Source organism: Ceratotherium simum, chromosome 6 (genome assembly GCF_057802395.1).
Source record: "Ceratotherium simum simum isolate JZ-2026a chromosome 6, ASM5780239v1, whole genome shotgun sequence".
NCBI classification, from domain to species: Eukaryota; Metazoa; Chordata; class Mammalia; order Perissodactyla; family Rhinocerotidae; genus Ceratotherium; species Ceratotherium simum.
In genome coordinates, this window is record NC_141905.1 from 31125358 (window position 1) to 31152100 (window position 26743).

General features: G+C 40.3%; 1 protein-coding gene across 6 annotated transcripts in view; it reads left to right on the forward strand.

The window, feature by feature from the left end:
- The first annotated feature begins 427 nt into the window (after nt 1-427).
- PPA1 (inorganic pyrophosphatase 1) overlaps nt 428-26743 on the forward strand; it is a 38394-nt gene continuing 12078 nt past the window's right edge. Inside the window, exons 1-10 of one of the 6 annotated variants that reach the window (XM_087432076.1) lie at nt 450-593; nt 843-924; nt 1023-1132; nt 1221-1397; nt 2912-2975; nt 3180-3238; nt 15114-15167; nt 16021-16140; nt 18174-18260; nt 19365-19491. In XM_087432076.1, coding sequence (XP_087288202.1) covers nt 2912-2975; nt 3180-3238; nt 15114-15167; nt 16021-16140; nt 18174-18260; nt 19365-19491 — 511 coding nt within the window. In that variant the 5' untranslated portion in view covers nt 450-593; nt 843-924; nt 1023-1132; nt 1221-1397. Of the gene's footprint in view, nt 594-842; nt 925-1007; nt 1133-1220; nt 1398-2911; nt 2976-3179; nt 3239-15113; nt 15168-16020; nt 16141-18173; nt 18261-19364; nt 19492-26743 lie in introns of those variants that run through there. The other 5 variants (XM_087432077.1, XM_087432078.1, XM_087432079.1 and 2 more) reach the window with 5 other exon arrangements.

Sequence of the window (26743 nt, forward strand, 5' to 3'; positions counted from 1 at the left end):
GGATCAGAAAAATGCCCACCTTTAGGACCGCAGGCAGGGCCCGTCTGGCGAAGCAGGTGACTTACAAACACCTTTTGAGATAAGGAATTACTCTTCGGAGAAGGGTGGGTGTGCGAGAGTCAAAGGTGAGTTCCAGTGTGCGTGGTGGGGGAGAAGTCGGCAGTCAATTCCTAGCTGGTCCAAGCCGAGAACCTGCGCTTTTCCCCTCGTCTGTCAGAGGCCCAAAGCCCTCTGGCTCAGCCAGAAGAACAGAGCCGCAGCCGCCACCAGCCACGTGGCCCAGCCTGGGAGCCAGGGGGGCGGTCCGCGAAGGCGGGGCCCGAGGGGGCGGGGCTCGGGTGCGGGGACGCGGGGGCCGGGCGGAGTGCGCCTGCGCGCGGGGTGGGCCCGCCAGCGCGAGCCGCGTTAAAGGCCGCTCTCCGCCCCGCTCACTGGTCCAGTCGCCACAGTGCGCAGGCGTGGAGGTCGCTCCTTGTCGCTGCGCGCCGCGTGTGGGCTTGTGGCTCTGTGGCACCTCGTCTCGGGCACCATGAGCGGCTTCAGCAGCGAGGAGCGCGCCGCGCCCTTCACCCTGGAGTACCGAGTCTTCCTCAGTGAGTATCGGCGGCCCGCGGCCCCTCCCCGCCCGCTCGCCCATTCATTCCTGGCCTCGCCCTGCGTCCCGCCAGGGTGGCTGCGGCCCGCGCTCGACCCCTTGTCCCGGTCGCGGGCGGGGCTCCTCCAGCCGGTCCCCGGGGCCTAGGCAGGCCCGGCCTTCTTGTCTCTCACGTCCCGCTCGCGGGCGAGACGGCGTGGGTCGGCGTTCCTCTTTCCTACGCTCTGTTGGACCCGAACTGGGTCAGGCTAGTTTTACAGGTGTCCAACTCAGGCAGTGTCTAATGGGAAAAGGAAAACCACTGAGTCACCCCAGAAAGGTGCCTGGAGGTAAACTAATCCCCGTAAGAGGATTGCTTAAGTTGGAGGTACGTGGGGGCCAGCGGGGGGTGAGTCCCTAAAACCTTAATTCCTTCACTGTATCTCAGATTGTGGGCACTGAGGAGGGTCAAGTCCAGCCCCTAGTTCTGCAGACAGTGAAACTGAGCTGGATCAGGAGCGGTCAGTGGAGGACTGGACCCATCCCTCGGGGATCCGGGTAGCGCTCCTGCCTCCCCACCGCGTGTTTTCCCGTAACACTGATGCTAGGAATGCGCCTTATGAAACAGAAAGCTGTTCCCCTCCAGTCGAACAGGTGACGTCAATCTGGGAAGCAGAGTAAGAAGGCCAGGTTTTCACCCATGTGCAGGGAATCGGCGTCAAAGGGGTGCCTCCTCCAAGTCCGCACCTAGAACTGCACCAGGAGCCGAGGAAGCTGCAGGCTGGGGGCGCTCGGCTTTCCTTGGCGCACCGCCTTTTGCCTTGTAAGTGGAGGAAAGCTACCTCGGGTTTATCTTTATCCTCTACTCCCAGCCCCCAAGCTACTGGGAATAGATTACTAGAGATAACTGAGGTGTTCGAAAATGTGTCACCAAAGGCGTTTCTGTTTTAAATTCGTTACAGATTTATTCGGAAAGAAATGGGAATTCAAGTTCTGTGTGTGAACGGCAGGAAGGCGGGGGGGGGGGGGGGGGGGTAGAGGCACGAATGAGAATACTGAAGAATGAGCAAAGCTCCTAGCAAAAAGTAGCCTGATGTAGGAGGAAGAGGAAAGGGAACTCTAAAGTTAACACATGCAGCTAAAGATCAGACTTCCATGTAGAATCCAAGAAGGGTGGAACTCCCCGTTTTATTTCAGGATTAAGCAGCAAGAGCAGTGCAGGAACTTTTGAGGAATAATTCACTGGACTGTTTTTTCTGGAGTTAGTGTTGGCCCCAGAATTTCTCTATAGGAGGGATTTAGGTGACTGGGAATTGAAGGTGGGGCGTGATTTGGGTAATTGCCCTCAGGCTGTATTTGCAGAGCAAACACAGTTTTTAGTTATGTATTGGTAGCGAGCATTCGATAGCCATTACAGAAGACCAAAGCCACTCCTTCCTTGTCTTTGGCGCTAAAGTAATTATTATTATCTATCAGATGGAACTCTCTAGAACTTAAGAAATACTGATAATTAAAACCAGCTATATAATTTTATAATTTTAAGTTTCGTTTGTTTTCTTTCAAATCATAGATTTCTTAGCCTCTTTCCTTAATAGAAGATTTTTTACCTCTATGATGTTACGTTTGCCAGGCTTTTTATAATTTTATTTATTTATTTATTTTTCCCCAAAGCCCCAGTAGATAGTTGTGTGTCATAGTTGCACATCCTTCTAGTTGCTGTATGTGGGACGAGGCCTCAGCATGGCCAGAGAAGCGGTGCGTCGATGCGCGCCCAGGATCTGAACCCCGGGCCGCCAGCAGCGGAGCGTGCGCACTTAACTGCTAAGCCAGGGGGCTGGCCCTGCCAGTCTTTTTAAAACTGATAGTGGGTGGACCGCAAAGTCACAGTTGACTCTGAAGGGACCATTATGGGATTGGGGGCGGTCACTGTTAAATTTTTCCTATTCCACTTTGGTTTTTAAACCTGAAGGGATGCAATGTGGACTGACCCTTAGGTTTCTTAAAGAATAGTAAAGAAGTTTTAAAATTACTTTTTGGATATGGTAGTTAGGTCTCTAGAATACAGAAGTTACCTGTGAAAGTGTTGTTGCACCTTGTTTATCCTTAAGAAAAACCATAATCTAAGATGGCTCTGTCTTCCTGGAAAATCACTTAAAGCAACATGGTTTCTAATTCAGCAAATTGGTCTCCTCCTGGAGCCCAAGTATTTCATTAGTTCCGTAAACTGTTAACTGATGTAACATCAACCCAACACAATTTGATCACCTTTTGTATACCAGGTGTTGGTGGGCTCTGGGAATATAAAGGTATCTAAGGCAGTCCCTACCCTCATTATAGATGTCAGTACTTGTTAGACGCCTGCGGAATGCATTGGATGAAAACCTAACCCAATCTCCGAGAGGTGAGGAAGGTGAAGAATATAAGGAGGGAGGCTGTGCATGTGTGGGAGCAGGGAGTATATGGGAAATCTCTGTAGCTTCTCAATTTTCTTGTAAACCTCAAACTGGTCTAAAAAAATAAAATCTCTTAAAAAAATGTGTACTTCACACATCTGGAAATGTAATTAACCAAAAAAAGTAATAACTTTTTCTAATTCATTTTGCAGAAAATGAAAAAGGACAATATATATCTCCATTTCATGATGTTCCAATTTATGCTGATAAGGTAAGATGTCCTTATCTTTTAAACATAGTCTCTTTACTCAGATCAGTTAGTTCCACACAGGGATTTTCTTAATATGTCTTAACAAGTGCTTAACATGCCTCATTATGCTGTGAGTTAAAGGGGCATGCACCATGACTAAATAAGTCAGTCCTAAATCCAGATTATTTGGTTAAAGAAGCAACTATAAATTGGAGGAGTAGAGAAACGGAAGTAAATGTTTTTAAAACTTCCTTGGTTAAAAAAAAAATCAGATTGGTCATTTCTGTATTTGTATGTGAAACTAAAATCTTAGTACTTCATAAGTGGTTTTAAAATTAACCAGGTGTTATGAGAGGTTTGGGGATTCAATCGGAGACGTAAAAGAAACTTTCCACTCCAAACAAATGGACTGAGGGTATATTTTATTATATAGAGGATAGTAAAGGCGATAGTCCGCAAACAGATCCGGATAGGTCAAATAATAAGAGGGAAAAGACACCAGCTCGACTGGAAAGGGAAAACATCCACATCGGCTGAGATAGCAGCAGATCCGAATAGGTCATATAATAAGAGGGAAAAACATCAGATCGATCGGAAAGAGAAACACCAGATCGACTGAAGGGAAATGACACAAATCAACCGAAAAGAGAACACATCAGATCAATTACTTCACAGTAAATCAATTACTCACAACATCCACGCCCCACTGCCGGGAGAGTCCTGTCAATCGACACGGCTGGGCAAGGATCACACGTCCTGGGCAAGGCGTCCCTTCCACAGGTGGAACTCTCACCAGGTCTCAGTCTCCAGCAGTTTATATAAGCAGTTACAGAGTTTACAGAGCAAGCATCCAGTGTTCCCATGCACCAATGGTTATCAGTGGCGTACGTGCACTGAGCCCCTTGGCTAACGTCCCAGCCCAGTAGTTGTGTACGTGCATTGTTCTCTTTGGTTATCGTCTTAGCCTGGCACAGATGGCCAGTCCATCCCGTGGTACGACGCTCCCAAAGCCTTGAAATGTTACAACTTGCGACTCTCTCCGTGGGAGAAGGGCCAGTTCCCACCACGCAGAAAGCAGCTTTTATATTTCTTTTTGTGCTGGTGGCTGTAGGTCAATGGAGCGGCCAAACATGGCTGTACTCATGTCAAGACACCAGGTAGCCAGCACAAAATTTGGGCTTTGGGATATTTATTAAATGGTAAAAATAAACTAGATTATTTAGTGAATACAGGAAAATTCAGTACTTTCAGTGGACTGGTAAAGATCTGCAAATAGTGTTAATAAAGGTAAGTCCACAAACTTTTCAAGAGATGTCTCTTCCTATAGACGCTAGTGAGCTGAGGAAATCTAACTTGAGCACAAATTGGTAGGTTTACCCCAAATTGGTAAGAATATTTACTTTCCTAGGAAAAAAGTCTACAAGTCTACATTCCAAAATCTTTGATTCTTGGGAGGTAGATTGCTAGTGACTTTTTTGTTTTTATTTTCATTTTTGCCTTTTTCATATTTTCTAATCTTTTTACAAAGAGCATGTATTTGTACAACTTTTAAATAGTTATTTTTTTAAAAAAGCATAGCTTGTTTTATCCTCTTTCCCAAGAGAAGTTTGTGCTGTATTTAGGAACTGATACAAGGACAAATGTCTGATTCTTTTTTATACCTTTAAAAAATTTTTTTGTTCAACCAGGAAGCTTGATTCACAGTGAGTACAAATCTTTTTGAGTCGTAAAAGCTGCATAGGTTTTTGATCTTCCTTAGCTAGATGTTGGTCCATAATACATGTGAACCTCATGTCCCAGTGCACGTCTGGAATAATAGTATAGATGTCTTATCCTTGCATGTGCTGAGTCTTATTGTTTTTTTGTGCTTGACTATCAGAAATAGACAAATTCATTATACTTCTACCGGGAAGTTGGCTGCATTTCTGTAATGACACTTAGCCATTGGCAGGAAATCAAGCCTTCGTAAGCCGGCCTGAGCTGGGCTCCAGCTGTAGGCAGTGGTGCAAACAGCCTGAGGCCAATTATGTGCCACAATTACAGCAGGGACCTCTAATTAGTGTGTTCTCCTGTGGGAGTCTCAACATTGTATTTCTTCAGAAACTCTAATTTGTTACATCTGATTTCCGGGGAGTTGATATGAACTGTAGGATCCTTCTTTCCTCTTGAATTGGCATCGTTTGGTTGGCTTGAGTTATCTGCTTGTTGTATAATAGGTATGTATGTCAAAGTACTTAACAGTCACTTCTGACCATTTTGAGTAATGAAGAGGTATGAAATGATGACCCTAAGTTTGGTGGTGGTACCTTGGCATACAGATGTGCTAAGGAAGCACATATAGCTTTTTTTTTGTGCGTTCATGGTGTCTTTGTCTGTTTGGGCTGCTGTAACAGAATACCATAGACTGGTAGCTTATATACAGCAGAAATTTATAGCTCACAGTTCTGGAGGCTGGAAGTCTGAGATCAGGGTGCCAGCATGGTTGGGTGAGGGCCCTCTTCTGGTCGCAGACTTCTAGCTGTGTCCTTATATGGTGGAAGGGGCTAGGGATCTCCCTGGAGCCTTTTATAAGGAACTAATCCCATTCATGAGAGTTCCTCCTCGTGTTTTAAGCACTTGGCAAAGGTCCCACCTGCTATACTATCACCTTTGAGGGTTAGGATTTCAACATATGAATTTGGGGGGACACAAACATTCAGACCATAGCTATAAGCTATAAGTGACAATATTTCTAGCCAGGGACCGGAATGATCATAGCAGTTGTGGTGTCTAATCTTATTGCTGCTTCAAGTTACCCCCAAACAGGAAACTGAAACTACCTTTTGGTGTTGTGTAAAACGTGTTCACTTAGATTACTCTAAAAGTTGTGTGCGGAACTGGTTGTGTCTGTAGTCTGGGGTTACTCAAATGAAGACCCTGGGCTGGCTCAAAAGCACAAACTCTTGCAGCAACTCTGGATTTCACCAGCAGTCCAGACCTCAGTGAACTTCAGCACTAAAGATTCCTGCCTGAGAGGCAGGAACGAGTTCTTTTGTTTTTAAGGAAGTTTAGTTTATACAAAACACAAATGAAGGTGTGTTACACAGAAATTATTTTGGGTTACAGCCTAAATAAAAGATCTGATTAATTCCATTAGTTAGAAAAGAGGGTGATTTTTAAAAATTCCAATGTGATTAAGTTTACATAAATAATTTTGTGTGTGGCCATAGACTTTATCCCTAATATGATCGGTCATTTGAGGGGTGATAGTGAGGGAATGTACCTTTAAAACAACTCAGCTCTACTAAGGAAAAATGCCCAAAGGCTTATATTCTACTCCACATTAGGATCTTTCAATGTGGACAGCATTCGATTTGGTATATATGCTATTAGGTAATCAATCCAGCCGATTCTGGAAATCCTTGTGACTCAGATACCCTGCTTGGATTATTTCCAAATCCATTAGGTGGAAGAAGGCAAAGGCAGAGACTCACTGGATTTTTTTGTTTGTTTTTGTGAGGAAGATCCGCCCCGAGCTAACATCCGGTGCCAATCCTCCTCTTTTTTTTTTTTTTTTTTTTGGTGAGGAAGATTGGCCCTGAGCTAACATCCGTGCCCATCTTCCTCTACTTTATATGGGACGCCGCCACAGCATGGCTTGACAAGCGGTGCGTTGGGGCGCGCCGGGATCCAAACCTGCAAACCCCGGGCCGCTGCAGCGTAGGGCAAGCATTTAAGTGCTTGCACCACTGGGCCGGCCCTGGATTTTTTTTTTTTTTCTTTTTTAATTGTAGGGTTGTCTTTTGCTCTGGGTCTATTTTGGGATCAAATATAAAAACACCTGTAGCTCAGAGTGTCTTCCAATGTAAAACTTCAGAGAGAACAAATTTTAAAAATCCAGAACACAGCATAAACAGTGTGGAACAGTGGGTAGATTCAAGCTTTTTCTAAATCTTAAAGTGCTCAAATATCATGACTTGGTATTTTAATTTTAGAAGTTTGGTATTTTTCTATTCTATAGCTTAAACTCTGATGTTAAATACTAGTTCTAACAATGTAGGCCTTTTGTTTTTTCAGGTGACCGTTGGGAGGACATAAATATGGAGCTATGTTTCCTCTTTAAAAAAAAAAAAAAAAAAAAGTCAAGCTTCTAATCAAATAGGTTGATGCTTCAGGAGTTTAACAGAATGTTTTCTGCAGTTGTGTGTCATTCTTAACTGTTTAAAGAGACTATCTCACTGTACCTGAAACTTTTAGAGAAGATGCACTGCTCAAGTGGGTGCTTTTTAGATAGCTCACTTCCTTACAGGGTTGCTTCGTTTTGAATTTTCTGTCTTTTTACAGGCAGTTCCATAAATGGAAGTTTTTGAAATGTTACTAAATTAATAATTTAAACACTGTTGGTCTTCCCCAACTTTATATATATATAGAATGGTTGGGTTTTCTGGAGGTTTTTGTTTTATCTTTTGGTTTTGCATTTTCTAAACCAAAGTTAGAACTGGGAACATAGATGAAAACTGAAAGCGAACATAATTGACATGTCATGGCTAAGAATAAGCTCCTGTTTGTTCCTCTCAGATGAGCTTTTTTTTTTTTTTTTTTTTTTTTTTTTTTTTAAAGATTTTATTTATTTTATTTTTTCCCCCCAAAGCCCCAGTGGATAGTTGTGTGTAGTAGCTGCACATCCTTCTAGTTGCTGTATGTGGGACTCGGCCTCAGGATGAACGGAGAAGTGGTGCCTCGATGCGCACCCGGGATCCGAACCCGGGCCGCCAGCATCGCAGCGCGCGCACTTAACCACCAAGCCACAGGGCCGGCCCTCAGATGAGCTTTAAGGTGACTAAATTTGAAAGCAGATATTCTAACCATAATTTCTGTGGTTTATCAGTTTTGTCAAAAAGGTAAAGTTGCGATGATTCAAGATGTGTATGATGTGCAGCCATGATGCCTGGCTTATCGTAAAGTCTCAATACAAAATAACCAAGAAGATAAAAATAGGATGATGACGTTGACCACAATGACTGGTTATTTCTGAAGCCTTTTGGGGCTCTGTTTTATAGAGTAAAGATCACTGAATTAGGAGGGAGAAATCTTGATTTTAGTCCTGGTTTCACCACTTACTGGTTTTGGCATATTGAGCAAGTTACTTTACCTCTGAGCACTGTTAGTCTTAGTGGGTGTTTAAATTATATTCTACACTGATGTCCCACGGTTCTGTATGTATTATTGCTGAAGCTTATTGATGAAGTTTCATTAGAGATCATGCTAATAAAAAAAAGTCAAAAAATATTGTTAATATTTATTGAATACTTCCTTAGGCACTAGGCCAAACCCTTATGTGGATTATCTCATTTAGCCATCATGCCATTCTCTAAGCTAGATTCTTTTATTAACCCCATTGTCCAGGATCACCAACTGGAACTCATAAGCGATGGTGGCAGGATTTAAACCCAGGCATTCTGGCTCAGAACTTGTGGTCTTAACCACTGAGCTACACTGCTTTGAGTGATTATGGTTATGTATGTGGGGTGGATGGTACTTTGTGCTTTTTTGTATTTTCCAAATTTTCTATAGTAAATATCTCTTTGATAATGATGAAAAAAAGAAGTATTTTTTTTTTAGCTTAGAATTCAAAGGAAGTGAATAAGAACTTTCTTCCTTTGGGAAGGCTATAAAGTCTTCCAGTCCAGGGGTTCTTGGTGGCCCCATGGCCCTGGAATGCCCATCGATGGGTTTCTGATGTTCCGTGAACTCGCTGAAATTGCAGTTTGGTGTAAATGTGCCTCTTTTGCAGAAAGGGTCTATGGTCAAAATTCCTAGTCGTTGGAAATAATAGAAGAGTTTGACAGCTGGAAATGCACTCTTTTGCTTGATTTTTATAAAGAGAAGAAAGTAAACAGATTGTGGTTAGAATATCTGTTTTCAAAATTTAGTCATCTTAGAGCTCCTCTGAGGGGAAACAATAGGAGCTTTTTCTTAGTTAAGACATGTCAATTAAGTTTTATTACTTTCTATAGGTACATATGGCAGTATGTATTACCAAATACAAGACTTTGTTGGAACTGCTATGAGTAGAAAATCTGTGTGATTGGAAAACAAATGAGTATCACTGAAAGGTGTTGGTTTGAAAAATGTAATAGGTTAACTGTCTCCCCCCAGAATCGTAACACTATTCATTGAGCAAATTTGTTTTGGTATAGATCAGGTTTTCTTTTGCAAAGTTACAATTCTAAATGAATAAAGGGCACACAGTGTGAACTTTGGTCCGCATATTTCTTTCTGTCAGCTTCTCAAATAGACTTTTGTTGGTGAAATAATTCAGGAACCCATTTACTTTTTCTTTTTAAAAAAATTTTTTTGGGGCCAGCCGGGTGGCGCAAGCAGTTAAGTGCGCGCGCTCCGCTGCGGCGGCCCGGGGTTCGCAGGTTTGGATCCCGGGCGTGCAGTGACACACCGCTTGGCGAGCCATGCAGTGGCCACGTCCCATATAAAGTGGAGGAAGATGGGCACAGATGTTAGCCCAGGGCCAGTCTTCCTCAGCAAAAAAAAAAAGAGGAGAGTTGGCAGATGTTAGCACAGGGCTGGTCTTCCTCACACACAAAAAATTTTTTTTAAATTTATTTCAGCTTTATTGAGGTATGATTAACAAATAATCATTGTATTTATTTAAGATGTACAATGTGGTGTTTTGATGTATGTATACATTGTGCAGTGATCCCCCCAATCAAGCTAATTAACCTCTCCATCACCTCACATATATACCGTGTGTGTGTATGTGTGGTGAGACCGCTTAAGATTACTCTCTCAGCAAATTTCATAGAACTATGCTGTGCATTAGATCTCCAGAACTTAATCATCTTATAACTGAAAGTTTGTACCCTTTAACCAACATCTCCCCGTTTCCCCTACTCCCTGGCAACCACCATTCTACAGTCTGTTTCTATGAATTGGACTTTTTTAGATTTCACGTATAAATGAGATCATATAGTATTTGTCTTTCTCTGTCTGATTTATTTCACTCAGCATAATAGCCTCCACGTTTATCCATGTTGTCACAAATGGCAGGATTTCCTTCTTTTCTAAGGCTGAAAAATATTCCAGTGTGTGTGTGTATCACATCTTCCTTATCCATTCATCTGTTGATGGACACTTAGGTTGTTTCCATATCTTGGCTATTGTGACTAATGCTGCGATGAACATGGTCATGCAGATATCTCTTTGAGGTTCTGATTTAATTTCTTTTGGATATATACCCAGAAGTGGGATTGCTGAATCATATGGTAGTTCTATTTTTAGTGTTTTGAGAAATCTCCATACTGTTTTCCATAGTGGCTGCACCAATTTACATTCCCACCAACATTGCACAAGGAGGAACCCATTTACTTTTAACAACTTAGTATATTTTGTAATCACAAAACTGATTTTGAAGCCAAAACTTAAAACTAAGGGTTTAAGAGCCATTGTCACTAGGTGAACACTTAATGAAGCATAATATTCTTGGAAATGATGAAATATGCTATACCTTTTCAAAAGCACCTTTATGAGGGTGAAGCCTTTCCTTATTATGTGAGCTCTTCTTTTTTTTTTTTAAAGATTTTATTTATTTATTTTTTCCCCCCAAAGCCCCAGTAGATAGTTGTATGTCATAGCTGCACATTCTTCTAGTTGCTGTATGTGGGATGCGGCCTCAGCATGGCCAGAGAAGCGGTGTGTCGGTGCGCGCCCGGGATCCGAACCCGGGCCGCCAGCAGCAGAGCGCACGCACTTAACCGCTAAGCCACGGGGCCGGCCCGATGTGAGCTCTTCTAATAGAGATTTTATACTCTAAAACTTCTCTAGAAGTTAAAAAAACAAACAAAAAAAAGACAAGCTACCCTTGTTTATTAGCTTCTTGCTTTATGTCTAATTGCTAGATGAATTTAGAAGAAAATCCTCTCTACCACCACTATTTTTCTCCAAATTTTATTGCAAAGCAGAAAAATAAAGGATGATGGACTCAGAGGATGATTTGAATTTTTCCCTAAGTCTGGTATTCACTTAATTTCTGAAGTTATCTAGAGAAACACATGACTAATCAACTTGAAAATGCTAATTTAAGCCACTTATGTAATTTTGCAGTAGAGCATGTCATGTTCCCTAGGCTTTAGATCCAGTGTTGGAAACAGATCATGTCATGAGGTGTTCATAAAGCTCCCATTAAAGATGCATTTAAGTTTACTACTAAGATTCAGAGATCGGAAGTAATTAAATTAAGAGCATGTTCCCTCTACACCTACTAAGCTACATTAGTAATAATAGCCCACCACATAGCCAGAGCCTATTCGTTAATAAACACCCTGTCAGACTACTGACTTGATCCACAAGAAAACTAACCAGTTTGGAGATAAGACTTATGATCACTGTACTACTTTAATATTCCTGTTGGATCAATGAAGTTAAAAGCCTAATCAAGATATAGTTGACATTTCTTCTATACCTAAAACAATTTTATTTTAAATCTTTTTGATTAATGGAGTGATATAATTTAGACTTAAGTTTCCAATCTCAGAATCTGGACATCTTTAACATTAACATTCTTGTCTTATTGATGAACTGATTATAAATCTGGGAAGTAAGACTGATTGTTATGTTATTTTATCTTTCTGACTTTGGAAAGTGAGAACTAAAGCTATAGTTGGGCTTTCCCCTGCCTCCTCCAGGCTTGTCAGAATCATCCTACTAGGGATACTGACATCATCTTTCCTTTCTCTGAAACTGTAAACAGGGAGCTGAGAGCTTGATGCCAGAACAGGGACTTAGAACTTAGAAAGCATAGTAGGAGTGGAGAACAGAGTTCTGAGAAGTCCTAACGATGGAGATAATAAGACAATAAATCCAGGATTGAGCTAAGTAATAGTTGAAACCAGTTGGGATTAAAGAAAGAAGGCATGAATTTGTAACTGGGTGATACTAAGTTTCCTAAAATCTTGTCTCAGTATTTTAAATGCATAAACATTGGAAATATTAGAATGCAAAAGTTTTTCCAATTTTTTAATTGTAAAATACATATAACATAAAATTTGCCATGTTAACTATTTTTAATTGTACAGTTTGGTGGTATTAAGTACATTCATATTATTGTGCAACCATCACTACCCTTCTCCAGAACTCTTCATCTTGCAAACCTGAAGCTCTATACACAGTCAATAGTAACTCCTCATTTCCTCCTCCCCTGTCCCTTGGTAACCACCCTTCTGCTTTCTGTTTCTATGAATTTAACTTCTCTAGGTACCTCATGTAGGTGGAATCATACAGTATTTGTCTTTTTGTGACTGGCTTATTTCACTTAGCATAATGTCCTCAGAGTTCATCCATGTTGTAGCATATGTCAAAATTTCCTTCCTTTTTAAGGCTGAATAATATTCTGTTGTATGTATATACCACATTTTATGTATTCATTCATCCTTCAATGGACACTTGGGTTGCTTCTACATTTTAGCTATTGTGAATAATACTGATGTGAATATGGGTGTACAAATATCTCTTCAAGACCCTGCTTTCAGTTTTTAGGGGTATATTTACCCAGAAGTGGAATTGCTGGATCATGTGGTAATTCTGTTTTTAATTTTTTGAGGAACCACCATACTGTTTTCCACAGCACTTATATACCATTTTGCATTCCTACCAACAGTGCACAGGAGTTGCAATTAGAATGCATAATGCATAATCAACAGTAAAGGAGTTTCTAGCAATGGAGTAGTTGGCTAAATTTCTCATATTGGTTGCCCTGAAAATCCTAAGGATCACTGTTCGCCTAGTGGCAACCTCCTGAACTGTAGCCATGGTGTCTAGGAGAAATAAACTGTTTTTTAGTCCTTCCTGCTAAAGAATGAGAACCCCCCCCGCTTGTTTATATCAAAATATTTAGAAAACATCCTCTGTTGTGATAATAATTGATGGAGAAAATAATGACTAAAAGGTACTACAAATTCATTGCTTTAAAAAAAGATAACAGTAACCACTACAGCGTCTACATACCCTTGAAAATGTGCTATGTGTTCCTTTTACTGACTAGTCTTGCCCGTAGGTTTGCGGACCCCAAGCTGTAGCCTGAGGCCTACCAGCTGAAACGACCTGGTTGGGGATCCAACTTTTAGGGAGTCAAAAAAGCTTTTAATCTGTTCACTGCTGGTCTTCAGCACCTAGAAAAGTGTCTGGCGCAAAACGGTGGTGCACAATAAATATCTGTTGAAAAATGAATGAATTGGCTCTAGGCTTGCAGCATAGTTCTTTCTCTTTTTGGCCCAGCTAATTTCTAAAAAGCACCAAACCTCCGGGCTTTCGGAGTGCTCCTGTTCGCAGTAGAGTTATCTTACATTTTCTGGAAGATATTTTCTTTCCTATGATGTTGTTTTTCTTCTTTCTTTTTTTTTTTTTTTTTTGCTTTCCATTAGTTATGCAGGTTTGTAATATTACGTAATGTAGTTTTGAGGATCTATATGTATTTATCATTTAATTCCATTACAGTGTTCAATATAGTTTCAAAACTTCGAATTAGTGATTTCAGCTCTATTTGCTACTCTTTTTTTTTGAGGCAATTTATTCATTTTGTAATATTTTCTTTAAAAAAATTAACAACCACTCTTTGGTTTTTGCCTCTCAATCTTTCATGTAGTAACAGCTCCATCTTGTGAACCTTTAAGGTATTGCTGCTGAAAACTTCTACAGCCCTGACTGGTTCTTGTATCACAGACACACAGATCTTTCATTTTATTTATTTATTTATTTATTTTTGTGAGGAAGATCAGCCCTGAGCTAACATCCGTGCTAATCCTCCTCTTTTTTTTTTTTTGCTGAGGAAGACCGGCTCTGAGCTAACATCTATTGCCAATCCTCCTCCTTTTTTCTCCCCACAGCCCCAGCAGATAGTTGCACATAGTTGCACATCCTTCTAGTTGCTGTATGTGGGACGTGGCCTCAGCATGGCTGGAGAAGCGGTGCGTCGGTGCACACGCAGGATCCGAACCTGGGCTGCCAGTAGTAGAGCGCGTGCACTTAACCGCTAAGCCAGGGGCCGGCCCCTGGAACATATTATTTTATCTCCAGTGTCAAACTTCTTATCCTTTTGAAGAGTATTTGATTTTAAAAAACAGCCAAATTGGAAGGATAATGTGGGTAATCGAGCTGATTAATTTTGTTTGAGACTAAAAACTAAAGTATGACAAAGTATTTAAACTGATTTGGGGTTTGTCTTATAAACCACCTCTGAAATAGAAAACCCAAAAACTTTGTGAGTGGGGCCGGCCTGGTGGCGCAAGTGGTTAAGTGCGAGCGACGCACCACTTGGCAAGCCATGCTGTGGCTGCGTCCCATATAAAGTGGAGGAAGATGGGCACCGATGTTAGCTCAGGGCCAGTCTTCCTCAGCAAAAAAAAAAAAAAAAAAAAAGGATTGGCAGATGTTAGCACAGGGCTGATCTTCCTCTCACACACACACACACACACACACAAACACATTGTGAGTAATTGCAGTGGCACTGCAGGAAATGAACAGCCTTTGGAGATGATTGCTTTGAAGATGGCCTTCCTCAGAGAGATAAGTTCTGTTATGTTTAAAAACTGTTTCTTTATAGAAACATTCTCCTCCCCCACCAACATTTTATTATGAAATGAAAAATTTAAAACATACAGAACAGTTTGAAGAATTACAGTGGACAACCATATACCTACCACCTTGATTCTACAGTGACTATTTTGCTTTATTTGCTTTATCTCTCCATCCATCAATCTGTCTTCTATTTTGATGCATTTTGTTGAAAGTCCATTGACCTCAAAGATGGGATACAATGAACAGTTTAACTTTGGAACCAGGGCGTGCTCACTGAAGTAAGAGAACTAATTAGCTCCTGTGACCATCTCCCTTTCCCTGTGTTTTTCAGGATGTGTTCCACATGGTGGTTGAAGTACCACGCTGGTCTAATGCAAAAATGGAGGTATGTTTCGTCTTATGTTGAGGTCAGACATAGGATATTAGTTTTGATCTAGCCACACTGATTTGCTCAAAGGTTAAACAGCTGAAGTCCAAGGTTTTCTGTTGTCTAGTCCCAATCTATTTTCCATTTATATCTCCCATTACCTGCCAGTCGTCCTTCAGTGCTCCATCTAAACTCAAGCATTTCTATTTGCAAATATGCTACAGACTTTCCTTCCCCACACTTTTGCTTCTTGCGTTCCCAAAGCCTAGAATTACCTTTTTCTCCTCTGTCTTTGTAAGTGCCTCACTGACTCCTCCACAGAGTCAACAGGCTTTCCTTAGTCACCCCAGCCACAAGTGATCTTATTGGAATTTATTGCATTTTGTAAATTTCTGATGACACCTAACATATTTGGCTTTATGTTATGGATATTTATTCATATTTTATATCACTTAAGCTTTTTGACAGTAAGCACACTTTGGATGTAACAGACACTCAAATATTTGAATAATTTTAAATGTTTAATGGAAAGCTGAAGTTGGGTAATATTTATTTTGCCCTTTTAATAAAAATCTTAGTACTTTTATTTCTCAAATGTTAGGATTTATTCCAGCTAATTTTAGGTTGTGCTTTCTGAAATTAGCAAGTGTTCTTTTTCCCTTCTTGATAGTTCCTGTATACCTCAAATAAGTTTTCCACTTAAAGGCTGGTTATGGAGAAACTTTTATTTTCAAATTATAAAACTGTTGGGGGTAAAATATATCATTAAAGTGGAATTAGGGGAGATTCAGTCCATAATTTATTCCTCAAATCCTTGTTTGAAAATTATTTCACATCCAAATATACAATGATTTGAAATTTTTTATTTTAGATTGCTACAAAGGACCCTTTAAACCCAATTAAACAAGATGTGAAGAAAGGAAAACTCCGTTACGTTGCGAATTTGTTCCCTTATAAAGGATATATCTGGAACTATGGTGCCATCCCTCAGGTATGTCTCTGTGCAAGGGTAAAAAGTTAACCTTGCTGTTATTAAAAAAAAAAAAAATTTAAACACCTTCAAAAAGTTTTTGCTATAGTAGATTTAAAAAGCATAAGGGGTAATTAACTCATTTTAATATTTCTTTGAATAACTTATTTTCAAGATAAACTGAAAGGTAAATATTTACGGTGCTTAAATTCACATTTGAAAGTTTGTTCTTTTCTGAAATATTTATTTTTCTATATGGACTGGTTATAAACTATAAAAGCTCTTTCTTTGCAGAATGAGTGGCACATCTATTGAGAGAGACAATATAAGCCAGTGGTGAAAAGCACTGACTTTGGCACCAGACACTAAGGTTCACATCTCGAGTCTGCCATTTCCTGGCTTATCTGACTTGCCTGTTTCTTCCTCCCTGTGACATTAGTGTCTCGCCTGAGATATTAATAGGGCTTAGCTCATCTGGTTACTGTGAGCAGTAAAGCACTTGGTAACCTGGCACATGTCAGTTCTCGCAGCTGTTGACTTTTATTTAAAAGTCATTCCTCCTTCTTTAAGCCAAGCTCTTTGTGGTAAAGTAATAATGGGATTCTATTTTCCTAAATAGTCAGTCCTTTGAGGAGGGGGATATTGGCATTGTTTACCAGTTTATCCCCAGCACAATGCCAGTGTGTGTAGTACGTTTTTGTATCATGTTTGAATGAAGAATCACTAGAATCATGTCTTTTATTTTCTTATAATTTTATTTATTGTTTTATTTTTTCCCCCAAAGCCCCAGTAGATAGTTGTATGTCATAGCTGCACATCCTTCTAGTTGCTGTATGTGGGACGCGGCCTCAGTATGGCTGGAGAAGCGGTGCGTCGGTGCACGCCCGGGATCCGAACCCGGGCCGCCAACAGTGGAGCGCGTGCACTTAACCGCTAAGCTACAGGGCCGGCCCTAGAATCATGTCTTTTATGAGTAAATGATGGATATTTAATTCTGGTTTTGCTAGGCTAATACTGTGGACTTATGATTTTTACATGAAATATTTAACTTATTTTCCTGTTGATAAATGGTTTGTTTTTATTAACATTAAGTCTCTTAAGTGGAATCTAGTGTGAAGAAATCTCTAAGTTACCAAAACAAGTCAAACTCATCTAGCTTATTAGGAAATCACAAAGTCGTTTGTCTGCCTTAATTATAGCACTTCACCTTGTACTTCAGTTGATTTAGTATTTGGCCTCCGTGCCCCTGGGAAGGCATTGCTGAAATCCTTATTCTTTTGGAGGCTTGATTTGGCTTTGTTGGGTCCGGTCTTCTGTATCCCCCTTCACTTTTATCTTTTTGCCTTTACTCTCTGGCTTAATAGGCAAGCAAATCCAAGTAACATGTTCTGGATTGGGGGAGAAAAGAACCAAAACAACAGCTCTGTTTTAAACTTAAGTTCTGGGCAAGCACAGATCATCCACTGGTTTGTGAGATGCTCTGCAAGGACTCTGTCTTGCAATTTAGCAGGAAAGAAAGCTTCGGAAAATCCTGATTAAACTTTTCAACTTGGCTCCTGGTCAGTGATGACATTTTGACCCTCAGTACACATCATTTCCATTGTAGTATTACTGCCTGCTTACCTCGGCTTTGGAAATTTATTTTAAAGAAAATCTAGTTAGTAGAAGATAGTAAGTACGAAGAGTTCATCAAAGCACTTTTCTTTTTGTATATTTTTTCAGTAAGTATTTGGGTCTATATTTGTGTTTGCCTGTTGTCTCAGTTATTAGGTGGTTGGTTTTTGTTTTAAATAGGATCATTATCAGTTTTAAAGCTTAAATTTAGTTTAGCATTATATGCATGATAGGAGCCCTAGCATTTAATTAAAATTCTCTGTAGTTATTCTTAGACGTGAATAAAGAGTTTCTTAAAAATGAGGAAAAAATAGCTGAAGATTCATATTCTCGCAGAAAGGCTCATGGGATGTTATCTTTTAATGTCAACATGATCCACTTTGTCAGTAGCATGTATAGGAATGATAAATTCTAAGCCTTTTTTTTTTTTTTTTTTTTAGACTTGGGAAGACCCAGGACACAATGACAAACACACTGGCTGTTGTGGTGACAATGACCCAATTGATGTGTGTGAAATTGGAAGCAAGGTAATGGAAATAGTTTTAGTGTTAAGATGATATTAATGAAATATAATAAGATCATACTTTAAAAAATATTGTGAGTAAAATATATGAATATTAGTGAAATATTGATGTCTCTTTGGGTGATAAATTAAAAGCTTCCATTTTATCTAAGCATTTGTATATTATAATTTGTACATTTAAACCTACTCTAGAAAAAAATGTGTATATATACGTGTATGGCTATACATATCTGTGGAAGAAGTGAATGTGTTCTGCGTTGCTTTAGAAGGCAGACAACTAGTCAACAGGTGAAAAGTACTAGGAGGCAAATTTCATCGCAATACAAGACAAACCTTGCCCAGTGATTTAGAGTGGTCACTGAATTGACCCACGCCAAATAACCTCATGAGCTGGTGATTTATGGTAGGGATTCCCCTGTCAAATAGGATTGCTCTAAGATTCTGACTATAGTTATATTTCTTTATGGTCTTTTTCAGGCTCAGGGAAATAGTAAACAACTGAAAAGTTGTTATTCAGCTTTTGTTTTTTTTTTTTGTGAGGAAGATCAACCCTGAGCTAACATCCATGCTAATCCTCCTCTTTTTGCTGAGGAAGACCAGCTCTGAGCTAACATCTATTGCCAGTCCTCCTCCTTTTTTTCCCCAAAGCCCCAGTAGATAGTTGTATGTCATAGTTGCACATCCTTCTAGTTGCTGTAATGTCATTCAGTTTTTTAAGTCATAAAGTTAAGTCATTGTATGACTTGCCAACTCAGGGGCGTCTGTAAAATAAAAAGTCAAGAAAGCACATTTAAATATGTGTTTGAAACAAATTATGGAGCATTTATTCTTTGGTACAATCAATGGCAGTTCAAAAAACATTAATTACCCTGAACTGTGTTACTGATTTTCCTAGGACCTAGAAGTAATAAGGGCTACCTATTTTCAATTTTGATAAGACTGATGTGCATTTACTTATTTCGCTTTTTAAAAATTGCTTAAAGAAACAATCTTAAGGTAAGTTTACAGAAACTTCACATCTTCCTTATTTCCTATTATCTACCAAGTTAAACTTTCTTCCAAACTTTCATTCTGTAGTATTGGCCTGACTGTGATTATTGATTCTCAGGTATGTGCAAGAGGTGAAATAATCACAGTGAAAGTTCTGGGCATCTTGGCTATGATTGATGAAGGGGAAACCGACTGGAAAGTCATTGCTATTAATGTGGATGATCCTGACGCAGCCAATTATAACGGTAAGGAAATATGAAGAGTCTGAGTCTTTATACCTAAACCTTACGCATCACCAACCTTAACCTGTAATGACAGGATTGTAAGCATGTCCTTCCAGCTGTTCAAGAATGAAGGAGCAAACCTGACAAAGCACTGTTATTTCTACTCCTGAACTTCAGTAATTAACTAAGTAAACTTTCTCCTTCGTTCCAGGAAAGAAAAATCTGGTAGTTTGTGTTTCCTGTTTTTTCCTTTCCTTCTGTACATACTATACTAGCAATCGGTTGCTCTATTTTTTTAAAAATCTTCTGTAATTGAGATATAATATACACACCATAAAATTCACCATTTTAAAGTATACAGTTCTGTGAATTCCGCCCCCCAAAGCCCCAGTAGATAGTTGTATGTCATAGCTGCACATCCTTCTAGTTGCTGTATGTGGGACGCGGCCTCAGCATGGCCGGAGAAGTGGTGCATCGGTGTGTGCCCGGGATCTGAACCCGGGCCGCCAGCAGCGGAGTGCGCACACTTAACCGCTAAGCCACGGGGCCTGCCCAATTCTGTGAATTTTAATGTATTCACTAGGTTGTGTACATCCATCACCACTATCTAATTCTGGAACATTTTCACCACTCCAACAGGAAACCCTGTATCCATTAGCAGTTGCTCCCTATCTCCACTTCCCTCAGTCCCTGGCAACCACTAATCTAGTGTCGGTCTCTATGGATTTGTCTATTCTGAACATGTCACATAAGTGGGATCATATGGTGATATGTCTGGCTTCTTTCACTGAGCATAATATTTTCAAAGTTCATCCACATTGTAACATGTATCAGTATTTCATTCCCTTTGTTTTTGGTGGTAAAATTCACTTAACGTAAAATTCACAATTTTAACTATTTTAAAGCGTATAATTCTGTGGTATTTGGTACATTCACAGTGTTGTGCAGCCATCACTGCTATCTAGTTCCAGGACATTTTCATCACTCCAAAGGGAAACTCCGTACCTCTAAGCAGTCACTCCTTATTCCCTCCTCCTCTCAGGCCCTGGCAACTGCTAATCTGCTTTCTGTCTCTAATTTGCCTATTCTGGATATTTCATATACACGGAATTGTAAAATAGGTGGTCTTTTGGGTCTGGTTTCTTTTACTTAGCATAATGTTTTCTAGGTTCATCTGTGTTCTAACATGTATCAGTACTCATTCCTTTTTATGGTTGAATTACATTCCATTATATGGATATATACCATTTTATTTATCCATTCATCTGTTGATAGACATTTAGGTTGTTTTTGGCTATTAGGAATAATGCTGCTATGCACATTGCTGTACCAGGTTTTGTGTGGGCATATATATATATATATATATTTTTTTTTTATAGATCAAAAATACTTTTTATTTTTCACAGAAAGCACACATGGAAAAAACATCACTTTTTTATAATAAAGATCCTTCTATTATGTTTAAAAATCATTAAAGAGAAAAGAATGAGCACAAACAAATATTATTTCAGTTGTCACAGCTTTATAATTAAACACATCAAGCTGTTTCTTTCCCACTTTTAATTTACAATTTTTTTTTTAATTGATGTTTTAATGGTTTCTAACATTGTGAAATTTTGGGTTGTACATTTTTGTTTGTCCATCACCATATATATGACTCCCTTCACCCCTTGTGCCCACCCCCCACCCCCACTGCCCTGGTAACCACAGTCCAGTTTTCTCTGTCCATGTGTCGGTTTATATTCCACATATGAGTGAGATCATGCAGTGTTTGTCTTTCTCTTTCTGGCTTATTTCACTTAACATAATACGCTCCAGGCCCATCCATGTTGTTGCAAATGGGACGATTTTGTCTTTTTTTATGGCTGAGTAGTATTCCATTGTATATATATACCACATTTTCTTAATCCAATCGTCTGTCGAGGGACACTTAGGTTGCTTCCACTTCTTGGCTATGGTGAATAATGCTGCAATGAACATAGGGGTGCATAAGCCTCTTTGGATTGTTGATTTCAGGTGCGTTGGATAGATTCCCAGTAGTGGGATGGCTGGATCATAGGGCATCTCTATTTTTAATTCTTTGAGGAATCTCCATACCGTTTTCCATAGAGGCTGCACCAATTTGCATTCCCACCAGCTGTGTATGAGGGTTCCTGTTTCTCCACATCCTCTCCAACATTTGTTGTTTTTTGTCTTGGTGATTATAGCCATTCTAACAGGCGTGAGGTGGTATCTTAGTGTTGTTTTGATTTGCATTTCTGTGTGGGCATATATTTTTAATCCTCTTGGGTGTATATACCAAGGAGTGGAGTTGCTGAGTCCTGTGGTAACTCTGATGTTTAACATTTTGAGGAACTGCCAAACTTTTTTCCAAAGCAGCTGCACCATTTTACACTCCTGCCAGCGGTGCATAATATGTTCCAGTTTCTCTACTTTCTTGCCAACACTTGTTATTATCTTTTTGTATTATAGCTATTCTAGTGGGTATGTCTTTTTATTGTTGAGTTGCAAGAGTTCTTTATATATTCTGGGTACTTGACCTTTACCAGATATATGATTTGTCCATATTTTCTTTATTTTATGGATTGTCCTTTCATTTTCTTAATGCAAGCACTCAAGGTTTTCATTTTTATTAGTCTAAATTTATCAATTTTTTCATTTGTTGCTTGTGCTTTTGGTGTCATATCTAATGAAACAATTGCCTAATCCAAGGTCACAAAGATTTACACTTATGTTTCCTTCTAAGAGTTTTACAAATTTAGCTCTTACATTTAGGTCTTTGATCTATTTTGTGTTAATTTTTGTATATGGTGTATGGGAGTCCAGCATCATTCTTTTGCATGTGTATATCCAAGTGTCCCAGTGCTATTTGATGAAAAGACTGTTCTTTCCCCCATTAAATTGTCTTGGCTTCATTGTTGAAAACCAATTGACCATAAATGTACAGGTTAGTGCTGTAATTTGATTGTCTGAGTCCTTTTTGAAAAAGAAACGTTTATACCTTTTAACGTTATGTCTTGTTTATCTTGACTATTTTTTATCTTGACTATTTTTATATTAACCTTGCCTCTAGTTAATGATCTAATCCATTTATCTAGTTACTGAATTAGTCTTCTCTTGCCCGACCGAAATGAGTCTCACTGGGCTAAAATCAAGGTGTCAGCAGAATTGCATTCCTTCTGGAGGCTCTAAGAGAGAATTCTTTTCCTTGCTTTTTCCAACTTCTAAAGGCTGCCCACCACATTCTTTGATTCATGTCCCCTGTCGGTCTTCAAAGGCAGCAATGGCAAGTCGAGTCCTTAACCCATCTCCTTCTCTGACTCTGACTGAATCCAGTAAAGTAGTATTGGATTATAGCCCAGAGTATAAAATAAATATCTATGAGTCCATACTGACATAAATAAATGATTGAATAAATAAACAAATGGGGAAGAATAGACAACTCTCCCAAGCAGAATAATTCCAAATAATTTATGTAAATACACCCAGCCTTGAGGAGGTGGAGCACACTTCCCACTCCTGAAGCGCGGGCTGTACATAGTGACTTCCTTCCGAAGAGTCTAGTGTGGAAAGTGGGGCGGGGGGCGGGGGGAGAACAACTTTACAGCAGAGAAACCTGAGAAACACGACCTCAGCCCGGTGATCAAGGTCAAGATCAACAGTGATAAGAGTCATCTTGAGAGAATGTACTCTTGAAATGATGTGTTTTGAATGGCATTTTACCTCTGTGGTCTTCCTCCCCAAAACCCACAACCTTAGTTTATTCTTGAGGAAAAAGATAAGGCAAATCCCAGTAGAGGGGCATCCTACAGCATGCTTGACCAGCACTCCTCAAAACAGTCAAGGTCATCAAAAACAAGGTAAGTCTGAGAAACTGTCATAGCCAAGAGTAGCCTAAGGAGACATGACAACTAAATGTAATGGAATCCTGGAATAAGAAAAGGACCTCAGTTGATAATGTACCAATGTTGGTTCGTTAATTGTGACAAATGTACCGTGGTCATATAAGATGCTAATTACAGGGGAAACTAGGTGTAGAGTATCTGGGAACTCTCTACTGTAGTATCTTCACAACTTTTCTGTAAATCTGCAACTGCTTTATTTATTTATTTTTTTTTTAATTATTTATTTATTTATTTCCCCCAAAGCCCCAGTAGATGGTTGTATGTCACAGTTGCACAGCCTTCTAGTTGCTGTATGTGGGACGCGGCCCCAGCATGGCCGGAGAAGTGGTGCGTCAGTGCGCGCCCGGGATCCGAACCCGGGCCGCCAGCAGCGGAGCGCACGCACCTAACCGCTAAGCCACGGGGCCGGCCCTGCAACTGCTTTAAAATTAAAAGTTTAGGGCCGGCCCCGTGGCTCAGCGGTTAAGTGCACGCACTCCGCTACTGGCGTCCCAGGTTCGGATCCCAGGCTCGCACCGACACACCGCTTCTCCGGCCATGCTGAGGCCGCGTCCCACATACAGCAACTAGAAGGATGTGCAGCTATGACATACAACTATCTACTGGGGCTTTGGGGGAAAAAATAAATAAATAAATTAATTAATTAAAAGTTTATTAGAAAAAAAGTCAACTGGAATACTTTAAGAGCATCATTAATAGGATGTGAGGTTGGGCCAGCTCCGTGGCTTAGCGGTTAGGTGCGCACGCTCCGCTGCTGGCGGCCTGGGTTCGGATCCCGGGCGCGCACCGACGCACTGCTTCTCTGGCCATGCTGAGGCCGCGTCCCACATACAGCAACTAGAAGGATGTGCAGCTATGACACACAACTATCTACTGGGGCTTTGGGGGAAAAAAAAATAAATAAAATTATTAAAAAAAAAAAAAATAGGATGTGAGGTGCTATTGAGAAGGTCTAAAAATGATGTGAACCAAATGTATTTCTCTGTAGATGTTACAGGGCTGATGGCTACATTTCAGTCATTGGGAAGAACACTCAAGTCAGTGTCCAGTAGTAGGCTGTGAAGTTTTGATTGTTTTTCCTCATTGGGGTTCTACAGTGAGATGTTAACCTGAGAGTCATGTTGCTTGTGCCTACAGAAGTACTCTACTCTAACTCTCTGAAGATGGAACACCATAGGCTGGTGATGGAAGTCCTCATATGCACTTGCCAGTGAATCCTATGTTTCATACTGTAGCTCCCTAACCATGGTTAGAAAACAAGACATGTTTTGTAGCCTCCAAAGATGTAACCAGTCCAAAGGGATTGATTTGTAGGGGCCTTGATGAGATTTGAGAGCACATTTACTCCTGACACCTCAACTTCAGCATTATCAGACTCATTAATAAGATGTACATGTCAGGGCCGGCCCTGTGGCTTGGCGGTTAAGTGCGCGCGCTGCGATGCTGGCGGCCCGGGTTCGGATCCCGGGTGCGCATCGAGGCACCACTTCTCCGTTCATCCTGAGGCCGAGTCCCGCATACAGCAACTAGAAGGATGTGCAGCTACGACATACAACTATCCACTGGGGCTTTGGGGGGAAAAAATAAAATAAATAAAATCTTTAAAAAAAAAAAAAAAAAAAAAAAAAAAAAGATGTACATGTCAAAGATTTGGGTGTTCCTCCAGAAAATCACATGATTTCTCGGTCACTTAAAAGGTGGCAAGCCTCAGAACTGCAGAGGACAGCACTGTGATTTATCTGTTGGGTTCTTGGGTCTAATTAAGGCATTTGATTCCAGTAACCAAATTATAATTTGAGATTTCTTATGCAAGAGTCAACATCTTTACATTCATCACAAGAGAGGAGTGTTGATGGTTATGGTTGTTTATTGCGATTACAGCAGCCAGCCTACAGCTATCCTAGTGGTAAAGTTTATACCTGTTTCGGAAATCCTGGTAGTGGTCCATTCTTTCTCCTAGGCGTTGTATTTTCTTAATCACAGTTGTGTGAGCTAGGAGATCTCAAAGCATTATTATTCTGACATTACTAGGTAGTGCCAAGAAAGGTTTTTTGTCTTGTTAAGATTAATAAGAGAGATTTGTCTTGTTAGTGGAAAGAGCATTGGACTAGTTGCTGAGATGTGGATTCTTTAGCTTATTGGCCACATAACTTCGGTTAAGTTCATAATTATCTGTAAATACCATGATTTTGTGATGGTAGTCAAATGAGAGACTAGGTGAAAAGGGTTTGCAAAAGTGAAAAGCACCATATGAAGGGAGGATGAACTGCTGCCTTCTCCTTTTACACTGGAAATATTTTTCAAATATCCCAAATAAGATTGTTTTCTAGAGCATTTATAGAAAATTGGCATTATTATCAATATCACTTTGACCTAGCAATTCTACTTTAAGTATCTATTCCATGGAATTCCTCATAAATATATACAGAGATGGATGTATATATAGGAATATTCATTGCAGCGTTGTTGATAGTAGCAAAAACCTGGAAAGAGCCTGAGTGTCCATCACCAGTTGGATGGTTAAATAATTATGGTCTGTCCAGATGATGGAATACTGTGTGGCTGTTACAAAGGATAAAGTAGACCTGCATATACAGGTATGGAAAGATCACTAAGGCAAAATGGTATTATTCCTTTCTGCTGTTATCTTTACCTTGCAGAGTATGACCTCATATATGTTTAAATATGTGTCCATTTGCATATGTAAGTTCATTAAAAAGGAATGGAAGACCAGTCCTTTAATAGTGCAATAGGAAGGAGGATGAAGAGAGACTGACTTTGTGTTTCAGATACTTCTGTATTGTTTACATTTTGTACAGCGAGAATGCATTCATACCATTCGCTAACCCCCTGACGGTACAGCTCTGATTCTCTTGATCATTGTGCCCTTTTTCACATGCACGACTTACACAAGACTGCACATGTTAAGTGGCGTGCTGTGGCCAGTTAGTGAAGCTGTGCCTGTCATTATGTTAGCACCATTTTGCTGGGGTCTCATTTCCCTGCAGGAGAGGTTGTTAGAACCCTGAAAACTTGCTCTGGGTGGCTGGGTGCAAGTAGTGTGTAGCTTTCCCTAAATGTCAACCTAAGGCAGTGTCTGTCATCAGTTGTAATCTGAAGAGTTTATTGGCGTGTCTAGATAGAGGGGACTCTTGACTAGCTACAACTTTGGGAGGGATACGCACAGAGCCGTGGAAGAGGATGGCCCACCCAGTAAAGCAACCAGGTCAGTCACGTTGATCCTCTCTGTCATTGTGGGGCCCATGACAGCCAGATCCCCTCCTGCTCAGGTGTGGGAATCAGTGAAAGTGAGCCTTCGGTTCCGTGCGTGCTACAGCACTGCCTGGCTGGTCCAGAAAGCCAAACCC